The 11,398-nt window shown below is 41.6% G+C and overlaps 1 protein-coding gene across 3 annotated transcripts in view; it reads right to left on the bottom strand.

The window, feature by feature from the left end:
* Window positions 1-1,545: 1,545 nt before the first annotated feature.
* Window positions 1,546-11,398, bottom strand: part of LOC147014116 (uncharacterized) — a 10,519-nt gene continuing 666 nt past the window's right edge. For 2 of the 3 annotated variants that reach the window (XM_085851799.1, XM_085851800.1), the window contains exons 2-5: window positions 8,506-10,288; window positions 6,735-7,435; window positions 5,400-5,489; window positions 1,546-3,386 (exon numbers count right to left, since the gene is read on the bottom strand). In XM_085851799.1, the coding sequence (XP_085707925.1) occupies window positions 2,580-3,386; window positions 5,400-5,489; window positions 6,735-7,435; window positions 8,506-10,267 (3,360 nt within the window). In that variant the 5' untranslated portion in view covers window positions 10,268-10,288 and the 3' untranslated portion in view covers window positions 1,546-2,579. Of the gene's footprint in view, window positions 3,387-5,399; window positions 5,490-6,734; window positions 7,436-8,505; window positions 10,602-11,398 lie in introns of those variants that run through there. The other variant, XM_085851798.1, reaches the window with a different exon arrangement.

Genomic DNA, 11,398 nt, shown 5'->3' with positions numbered 1-11,398 from the left:
TAAATAGGCCGTTCCTCGGTCATAAACTAATAAGATGGACAGACAGACAGACAGACAGACAGGAACCAATTGCTTCACATGCGCGGGGTAATAAATGTACATGGTGAAATGTTTATGCAATAAAATTGATCTACACAGGAATCGATCCACCAACTGATGGTAGGAGATGGGTCCCATGGTTAACGTCCATCTGAGGGATAGCACACTGAGGCAAAGCTCTGCCGTCGAAGCATCAATTCAACAGTTTATGGTCAGGTTGTGAATCTAGCAGACGAGACAGCTCAAAGGTACTACTTCGGAGGTCCTATCAGGACCGTAAAAGATACCAATCGAGAAAAAAACAAAAACAAAATTGCATCAGAAAAGAAACTTAAAGCAACGTGTATTGCTGATGATCCACAGCAACAAAATCTGAACTTGAAGTGAAAAAAAAAATTTGGAAAGGAAACAAAATTATACAAGTCTGGAGAGAATGATGACGGCTTACACAAAGAGGTCAAAAGACAAACAGGTGGATGAGGGAACAGAAAAAAGGAAATATAATGATGGTTAAAATAACAAAATGGAGCTGAGCTGGTCACTTGACAAAAGATGACAAACAGAGCAGGTACAAAAAAAAAAACTAGGAAGAAGAGGAGAACGAGGAAGAGGAATATGTGCAAGATGAAAAGATGAGTTTGTGAGAACAGTGATGCTGATATGGAAGAGAAGCAGATAAAAAGGTGAGCAACCTTCTGGGATAGGCATTTGCCCAACCTTTGGACGCATCAGGCTGAAGATTTCTGACAACTGGAGCACCACGAGTGGAGGTGATAACTGAACACCCAACACCTTTCCAGAAATGCAGTCCATGAGCTTGCACAAGATATATTTTCTGCCTTACAGATGGACAAGCATAAACAATCTGTCGTACGAGAGATGTTTGTCTGTCTGCTCTCGCCATTTTTCTCCAGAGATGGCTGAACGGACCTTCATCAATCGTTGAGGTTTGTGAGTGCCGGGGAGTGTTTTTGGCAAATAAATAAATAAAAATTTATTTTAAAATTGCTCTATCGTGCTTAAGCTTTTGTAGCAATGTGAAAAGTAGTATTAAATGATCCGTGACTCCTTTCCTTAGTGGATGTAGGGAAGCGTTTCAGGCCCCTCACAAAAAAAATAATAATAATAATTGAAAAAAATCTTTTGATTTCTTCAAAATGCCAACAGAATAAGAACAGCACCAGGCAATACCCCGGCAAGTACACATATAATTGAGGCAGGAGGGGATTATGCCTTGATAAGCCAAAGACTTCTCTTGCAAGGGGCAATCGTAATGCATTTGTTAACCCTCTACACTTGAGAATTAATATGCAGACATCATGTATGACTAAGACGTAAGTAAGTGGGAATTGTACACACTCAGTTGATGTGATTGGACAGTCCTAAGAGGGGATGAACAGACAGGCAGTAAACAAAAAGCTACCAAGAGCAATGCTTCGATAAACTACACTTCACTCAACTTTCTCCCTTCACCTTCCCAACAAAAAATTTCATTCACAAACAAAATGGCAACAATTGCTTTATTTTGCAAACCATACAGCCATCATTTATACACATCCAACTGCTTTAATAAAACAAAGCAAATGAAGTGGTAGACAAACGTTTGCACACCTCATTAAAAAGCAGGGTACTGCACTCAAATCCCAGAAGACAATAATAAAAAGGCTGTAATAAAACCCCAAAAAATAAACAAAACGTGAATCCACACACCTTTCAAACTCATCAGGTTACATGACACAATGAAGTTTTCAATCAGGGAACTCATAACCCTCCATCTCATGGAACATTGCCACCAGGTTGGGGTCAGCAGACCAAGGATCCGCTGAAACACCCTTTAACAGTTATAAAGTGGGATGAAATTAGAAAGAAAACATAATTCCCTGAAGTGGAAGAAAATGAGAGAATTGTGAAGGGAGTGGAGGAAGGGGGGGGGGGGAGAGGCACACAGAAAGCAGAGAACTTGGATGTTCATACTCGTTGTCCCCCACCCCGCCGACAAGGTCTGACACAGCAGACGTTAAAATGAGCTTCGTCTCACCGACCGATCATCCGTCCATGTACGTGAAGTTTCAAAAACTGTTCAAGATTTAGCTTTCACATGGCACTGATCGATTCCTCAGACCACCCAAAAGGTGGGGGACCTAGAGTATCAGCTCTTTGGTCTCAAAGAAAACACTACTACATCATCCATTTTGATAGATGTGATATGAATGACCTTTTTGTTGATTTTGTTTCGTCACGGTCTCAATGACAATCCATGTTAAGTTGATTATCGTTCATCAACAATAAGTTACCTGCTTTTTCCAAAGGGTATCCACACCTTTGTCTCCCGCTAACTTGAGTTTTAAAACACGACGATTATGTTAGAATGAGGTGCCAACAATTACTGCAAAAAGAAAAAAAAAATTAAGGATAAAAAATTGGTTAAATCACACCTTAAGATAAGAGAGCACTCCAAGAAAAGAAACTACGATGTAGGTTCCAAACACCAAGAAAAACCAAGGTTGCAAAAACAAAGGAAATAGAAATCTCTCCGATATCTATATCGAGTCATTCAAGTAATCGTCTTCAGACCAATCTGCATGTGCCCAAGCCGGCATCGGAGTCGAGAACTCCCAGTCCGGGCCTTGGTAACGAAGTGCGTGAAGACACATTACCAATTGCGTTGGTTTTGGGTCTGGCCTCCACACTTGGCACTCGCTACACAAGGAATCATACGTCACAGATTTTTGCAGTGAGGCCGTAAACTTTGAGCTCTTGGATGCCTCTGAAGTATTCACATCAACATCATGCACACATTCTCTGTGCTCCATAACTTCATCATCAGCACCTTGTGCTTGTTCCTCATCTTCATCAATCAGATCAACTTGTTTTTGCTCAGATAAATTTCCTAAGGCTGCTTGATAATTGTTGGTTGCCTTTCCCAACTCATCCTCAAAACAATCGTCTCTTGTTTTCACACCTGTTACCTCTTCTTGTTCTTCCAACTTCTCCACTTTATCTAATCCAGCACAAGAGACCTCGTTTTCACTTCTCCCTGCCTCATCAAAATTATGAAGAGGCAGAACGTAGTTCACTTTTTGATATTCTTCCTCCAGGTCTAACAACAACTTTTGGTCTGACTTATCAAAATGGCCACCACGCCCACCAGCAGCACCCCATACCGTAGAGTTGTATACAGGGTCTCGCAGCACTGGGTGCCCAAGGAACTGTAGGTGGACACGAATCTGGTGCATGCGCCCGGTCTCTGGATAGCAGAGTACCACGCTTGAACTCCCATTGGTGGACAACCGCTTGAAGACCGTGCGACAAGGCTTGCCATGAGGGTCAACTCGACAAACACCAACCTACAGGGAAGGACACATTGATTAAACCAAGGAGTAAAAACAGCAGTTGCCATAACCAAATAATTTTTCGGAATGCAAACTTGGAAAGTTTGATCCTTCCCAACTCCCCACTTCCCACCCAACAAAGTTCATGACATCCCAAATTCCCTTGAACTCCTCCCACCTTTTCACAACCTCTTCCTCACCCTTCCCACACTCCCGTTTCTCAATGAACCCCTCCCTCTTCCCTTGTGTGCATAAAGATGGCCCCAAATTCCAAATAAGAGAAAATTAGAAGTACATGGTTCATTCAATAAAGCACTTGGACCAAGAAACAATTGTTAAACAAAAAAAACAAAAAAAAAAAAAACACCAACTTGTAATTTTTTCCAAAATACAAATACTGCACAGTACTGTATTATGTATGTATGTGTTAATGGTGAGGTCCCCACCCTGGGCTTTGGATCAGAGGGTCCTGAGTTCAAATCCCGCTCAGCTGTTGAATTAATACCAGGTGGGGTTAACTCAGCCCGTCATCCTTCCGAGGTCGGCAAAATGAGTGCCAGCATGCTGGAAAACTGTGTGGAGTGGCGACCCACACAGTGGCTTGGAGTGCTCTTGGAGTCCAGGATTGTACCCAATAGCCAAGGAGACTGCTTAAGCAGCACCAGCGCTCTGCACAGAGTATGGTCCCAATATCCTCCTCCTCCTCCTCCTCCCCATCTCTCTCCCTTCCACACATCTCATCATGCTTCTGTTCCCCAATGTTTTGTTTTTTTCCTCCTCCACTCCCACCCCTCTTGTCTCCTGCTCCCCTTGTGGTGTGCTTGCTCTCATATGAGCCAAGACAGTGTATACAAAAAAAAGAAAGTCTGAAATACCAACATTTATTCAATATTTAAGTGCATTGCATATGATTCGGAAGGAATTTACGTTTTCTCTCTCTCTCTTTCTCTATATCTATCTATCTATAATATGAAAGCTTTGCATGTGGTCAGGAGGTCAGGTGTGCCAAGGAAGGACTTTTCATGACGGAGGATTCCCAGTCGGTGACTGGCTTGTGTAAGTGGAAAATTGGAAATGTGGCGTTCCAGATTGGAAATGTGGCTTTCCCACGAAAGATCATGGCAGATAGTGAGACCAAGAAGCTTGAATGAAAGGACTTCATCAAGAGGACTGTTGAGAAAGTAGATTGGGGGGGGGGGGTTATGCTTTCACCCGTCTATGTGTCGGTGAGTGGGATGTCTCAGTTGCAGACAAATTTGGACGATACACCCCCCCCCCCACCCCCAGCTCAGATTGGGTTAAAACAGCCCCATGGGCCTCATCAGATTTCAGAGCTATTCTTCAGCCGTAATCCAAAATAAAGTTCAAGTACAACACTACAAACCAGAATGGCAATTGGTAGAGTGTATGCCTCCACCAGGCTGATCAGTTTATGTTTAGTATCCCACTGATAAGCTGGATCCGGATCTGGACCTGAACCAAAATCGAATCAGCTTGTTATTGTCACCTACCCAACTCATCCACAACTTTTTGAAATATCATGTTTCATGATCGGGTTTGGCCCCATCACTCAACAGTGAAGAATCACTTCAAATTTAAAAAATCACGGATCCAGATTCAGACCTGCACCAAAATTGATTAAACTCTCCCTCGTCACACACACCCAACCTGTCCACTAAATTTGTCAGAATCCATAAACAACTTTTTGATCACATTTTGACAGGGGTGAAGACATAACTTCCGTCCATCTTTGGTGGCGGAGGTAATGAAGAGCCGGTCAATATTGTCACAATATCTCCTGTATGGTAATCAAGCTTCCTTACTAATGAAGGGAAATAATAACCTCAATGAAGATGGCTTAGCACCTGATGCACAATAATCCATGTGTTCATTTGTTTAAACGTTCACAGAAATCAAAATGGAAAAATAATAATTATCAGAGTTGAGTGAAGGTAGTTGTTGAACTGTTTGGGCACACGAATAACAATTGAGTGATGTGGTTTGACCACAGTGAAAATGCCAGCAGACCTTGTATGACATCACAAGGATCGGCTCCTCACAGACAATATGGTGTGCAGGAAAATCTCCGTGCACGCGGCATACGTATTCTTTCACAACCTACGGTGGAGAAAGGAAAAAGGAAACAAATGACTTAATAAATTACAACTTCTACAATTTCTTGCAACTCTTGTTATAGAATCGAACGTCATGAAATAATGATGATAAAAAGCACTCAACACCTTTGGAAAACAAAATGATTAAATGGAGACCGAGCTGGCATGTTAAAGGTCATTTTTTTCTTCTTTTTAAAAAAAAAAAAATGTGGAAGCTCGTGGAAGAGTTAGACCAGAACGGATCAGGATACAACAAAATAAAAGAAACAGTAGAAAGAGGAGTGGGGGAACACACCAACAGTGGGGTTGAGGGACAAAACAGAGGGAAACTTGGACAAATAAGGGATGCGAGGAGGATGCATGGGGTGGACAATATGGATGCAGTTGTAAACCATGGAAGGAAAAAAAAACTGGAAATTTGGAAAAAAAAAAGGTGGGCTTGGGATGAATGGGGGTAGAAAATATCATGGTTCTGGATGGGGGATGATTTCGAGATGGTGGCAAAACAGCCATCTTGAAACTCTGTCAGGGGAAATGTGATTGAAGAGACTGAGGAAGTTGGTTCCACAGGTGGAGAAAAATGAGGAACGAATAAGTGGGTGATTCTGGATTTTGAGAGTTGGATGAGAATGGCGTTACTGGCAGACCCCATACGCCCTGCAGACACTGGGGAGTGGGAGGGGGGGACAGAGCATGGAAAAGGCAGACATGTAGTGTGCCCAAGAGAGATCACGGCTGATCGTGAGGCCCAAACGTTTGAGCGACTGAACATCTTCACAAGTTAAAATCGTAGTTTCAAAAAGCTCTTTAAAAGTTCTGGTTCAATTAAAAATTAAAAACACTTTATTCAAATAATGACTGCAAATTTAGCTGTTACTGATAATAATACAAAGACAAAAAAAAGGCAACAACAAACATCTTATGCATATGGGCCATCCATCCCTGTCATTTGAACCGTCAAAGAGTGTAGATATTGCAGCAAGCTTGCTCCAGGTGCCCTTAGACTCGAGGGTTCAATGTTTGGTGATACAGGAGTAATAGGTAGGCATATCCTAGAGCAAAGCTTGCCTTGTAATTTTACTTGTATTGCCATCATCACATTTGCTTACACTGTATTACTGTTGCATACAAATACTAAAAAAAAAACTTCCATTTTTCAGCAATTTAAACTTTTTCAGTGCTTCGATCTCCATATTCATTCATAATGATCTTTATTAAGAGCTTGACACAATGTGCACATTTTTCAGACCTGTCGTTCGCGAACCAACTTGTCGAAACGTTGTGCCACCTCGCACGTTTTCGTGAACATCAATACACCTGAGGTGAGCCGATCAAGCCTGTGCATCGTGTGTAACCCACGAAGACCGTGCTCTTTACCCAACACGAACATCACCGTGTTGTGCCTGAAGCGACCACACGGGTGCACAGGCAACGACGCAGGCTTGTTGACAACCACCACCTCATTGGTTTCTGCCAACACTTGCAAGCAACCACCCAGAACCGGAGGTTCGTGCCTGTGCACGGTGTTCCGAATGAGGTCGTTGTCTTGAAGAACCGTGTCCATAGATGCCGGTCCTCCATTAAGTGTCAATCGACCGGCCCCGGCCGCCGCTTCATAGTAGGAGATGGGCTCAGCACGGAATTCATCGCGAAACACTTCACGGAGGGTCTTCCCGATCCAGCGACCTTTGCAATAAGTGACAAAGTCATAGTAGTACGGATGGACCTTACGAAGGCCATTTTCAAAAAAATATTCTGTCTCCACAAAGTGTTGTTCGTCGAAGCTCACGCCATCGTTCTTTTTGATAGGAGGAGGAACGTATCGTCCAGGCTTTGCAGTCTTGCTCTTTCGTTTATGCGGCAGATTCTCCTCCACAACATCGTTCTCATTTTCCTCCACTTCATCCGTATTACTGTCACTCTTGCACCTCTTCTTCGGTCCTTCCATTTCTGATCAAGGAACGGCAATAAATTATTGAAAAGTTTTTATTATCATCCTAGCTCTTCCACGAGCCTAGACTATATATATACACAACAAGAAACCGAAATAAATAAATTAATTTATTGGGTCCTCAGCCTCAGTTAAAAACCAGGGGTGTGCCCCATTACCAGCCAGCATGCTCTCGCTTGCAAAGCCAGCCGTTCCTTATTACCTGTTTCCTTGGAGCGCTTGCTTGAGTGCTCAATTTTAGACCACTTGGTGAGAAACTCTACAAGCTGATTGGCAATGGAACACCCCCCCCCCCCTCCCCGAGAATGCTGAAAGACTTAGCTACTGATAAGATGTGTGTTTAAGATTGTGACCAGAGTTGCATATTTCAGTTACTCACGAAATAAGTCACAAGTTGCCGAATGCTGCGTTAAAAAAAAAGAAAAAAAAAAGAAAAAGACTGATAGTCGGGGATCCAGAGCCAGATTTGGGGAATAGACTGGACATTGTCTGGTTTGGAAAGCAGATCTCATTTTTTTTATGATTTGTTAGATTGGTGTATCTAGATGAATATAATCATGGAGCCTACTCTGCCACATCTCTTGTGAAACCTCCGAAAATTTGATTTTAAGAAGGGTACCCTAAATTGACAATTACCATGACTTGTGTCAGAGAACGTATTGACTATTGCACATATTATATCATGGAAATGTCTGTATACAATATATTTAGACGAATGGACTACCAAATGAAAACAAAACATCCACTGAATCTGTTGACATGTGGTTTGTCACTATATCTTGGGTACTCGTGAATAAGAGCTCGATGACAATGACCCTGATTGTTATAAAATATACATATTTTGGTGGCAGTATGATAATTATTACCTATTTTGATGTGAAACAGATGTTTATTAGCTCCAGGTTTAATACCAAATGTATGTCCATATATTACATACAAATGTACTTATAGTGTTGGCAACATGACAACCCAAAAAAAGCCAAATAAGTAAGGTCACTTGCATGATTAAACAGACATGTGAAAACACTCTGGGTCATGCTGGGTTGGCATGTCGCATCATATGCATTACCGATTAGGTTAGGGACTTGTGATTCCTGGAGCAATTTGAGACAACTGAGCGAATGGTTTTGTTGTCTGTCACGCAAGGTATGTCCACTCCCTATCGGTTGAAACCTGTCAATCTCGGTGCATGCAGCTTTTCTTGGTTTCTTTGACAGTGGCACGGATGCTACAATCCTGGCTGCAGTCTGATCAGCATTAGGGTATTGATATCTGTTGTTAGTAGTGCCATGCATAATGGTACAATCTGGTGTATTTCCGTGAAAGTCCAAATCGTCAATGGCACATTGCGTGAACAGACTAGGTTGCAGATTTGAAGGCAAGAAAATTCCATCATCTTCTTCGTTGGCTTGTGCCATGGATGTGATGCATCTCCGAGTGTCCTGATAACTGATACAGTTACCAAATTTGTTTAACATTGTTACCACTTCCTTGCTTCGTGTCTGTTTAAGTACATGGAGTGCTGTACCAATGCGTTTTGACACAGGAATATCTGAAATTGCAGCACACATGTCTTGGACAAGATTCAGTACTTTCTCATGATCACTGTCATTCAATTCCACTTTGCCTGATTCACTCAACTCTGGAGAAGCTTTCGTTATCATCCAGGCAACATAGTTGTAAAGGGAGACTGGAATGCTATCAGAAGCAGCGTCATACGACATGGCAATTGTATGATCCTCTGCCTTTCTCAGCCGCTTCATCTCCACGGCCTTGCCTTTGACATCTCTCTGTATCATTTTAGCTGAATGGTACACATTCATTTTCTTTTCACGGTCTATATTTGCAACATCAGTGCAAGGAGTTTCATCATCACTCTCTTCTGCAATGCATTCATCTTCCTCATTCTTTTTCATCTGTGCAACCTTGGACAGGAGATAACCAACCGACATGCTCGATGAGCATATGATTGACGACTGTCCTTTTTGTGGAACTATCATAACCTTTTCACCATGACTGATGAAGTATTCATTCAGTCGTTTCTTCAAGAGGGAGGATCTACAGCTCGTGTTCAGCATATCATTTTCCAACAACCAATCTCTGTATTTCGAATGGAGCACACTGAGGAAAATGATCGTGTTTTTGTCACGAGACAGTTCGTCGTCAATGTAGGTTATCAGCCATTTCAAGCCATCATTACTCAGAATGCTTGCCTCACTTTGTTGCTGTGTAACAGACCGTTTCAAGTACGTTTTTATGCACGACTCATGGTACCTGAACTCTTGTGCCTCCATGTCAATACATTGTTCACCATCGCCCTGAATGCGATGAAGCATCACACTGTCCTCCAGTTCCCGTGCTTTCTCCCAAATTGAATGTTGTCCATCAGAAGTTTCGCTGAAACTGAACTTGTGATTTCCTTTTCTGTCTCTTTGTTTTTCACAAATCAAGCATGTGCTCTTAAAATCAATGGTATCTGTTGATTGGCGCAGAATTCTCCATGGTGGACCACTGTCAGTACTAGAACCGGCTTCATCAGCATTCAGTTCAGTTAATGACTTTGTCTTCTGTGCAACAGTTTTTTTATTGATGTAAGCATCGATGCATCTCGGGTGGTATTGTGGGGATCTCTGGAGAAATGCCTCAACTCCATAAGATAATTCATCTCTCAATCTGGACGCTGTGTCGTCTGGCATTTTTGACACAGCATATGTGATGGCAGGAAGTCCGCCAGCTGTAACCCTCTGTAAATCTTCCTTTGCAAGCTTCTGGCATATAATACACTCTGTGAAGTCAGTAGATGACCGTTTTCTTTTGTGCACATCACCCATCTTATGACATCACTGGATTACCTGAAAATACATGATAACAATGTTAGTTTCATCTTTTAGGCATAGTTAGTGAAAGTTGGATCGGTGAAACATTTCTCAAACTAGAAGGGCACTCGGGAGAGCGCATACCTCTGCCACGCAATGCCTGATCCAGGAGAACACATCGGACGCAATACATTTTTGAGATATCAAGCTAAATATCGTTTTTGGCCCCATCTCTCAATGGTGAAGAATCACAAAAGAAAAATTATTGTATCCGGATTCGGATCATCAAAATCAGATCAATTCGTGCTCGTCACATACTCAACCTGGCCACCAAGTTTCAGCCAAATCCGTCCACAACTCCTTGAGATATCGTGATGTGTGTGTGTGTATATATATATATATATATATATATATATATATATATATATATATATATATATATATATATATATATATATATATATATATATAAAATATATATGTTTAGCCCTAGATCTCAATGGTGACGGATCACATAAAAAAGCATTGTCGGATCCCTATCGAGATTCAGTTCTTCACCAAAATTGAAACACTTCTTACTCATCACACACCCAACATATCGACCAAGTTTTGTCCGAATCCGTCCACAACTTTTTTGAGATATCGTGCTATATATCGTTTTTTGCCCAATCTCTCGATGGTGAAGAATCGCGAAAGAAGTTCTAATATCCGGATCCGTAACCGGATCTTAACAAATATCCAATCAGTTCGTCCTCGTCACACACCAAACTTCATCAAAATCTGTCCACAACTTTTTTGAGATATCCTGCACACAAACAAACAAACAGGCAGGCAGGGGGTGAAAACAACCCCCTTCCATCTTCGGTGGTAGAGATAATAATTTTAAAAAATATTAAATAATATTAATGTCTGCCATGCCCTGGAATCTCGGTCATCTGAACATATAAATATGCATTTGTGATGTCTGAAAAAAAAAAAAAATAAAGTCAGTGACCAATGGACTTCAATTATATATGTGGATAAAATAATCAATAATCATGCTATTAGATTGCTCCACCATATGATATTTTCATCGAACAATATGCAATTGTCCTGAAATACAATTTATTGGTCGTCCATTTGGCTAAATATATACAATACGGAGAT

Source organism: Eptatretus burgeri, chromosome 13, assembly GCF_056783735.1.
Source record: "Eptatretus burgeri isolate ZD-2024b chromosome 13, Ebu_testis_v1, whole genome shotgun sequence".
Lineage (NCBI taxonomy): Eukaryota > Metazoa > Chordata > Myxini > Myxiniformes > Myxinidae > Eptatretus > Eptatretus burgeri.
The sequence above is the reverse complement of the archived record's forward strand: the minus strand, read 5'-3'. Positions and strand labels throughout refer to the sequence as shown.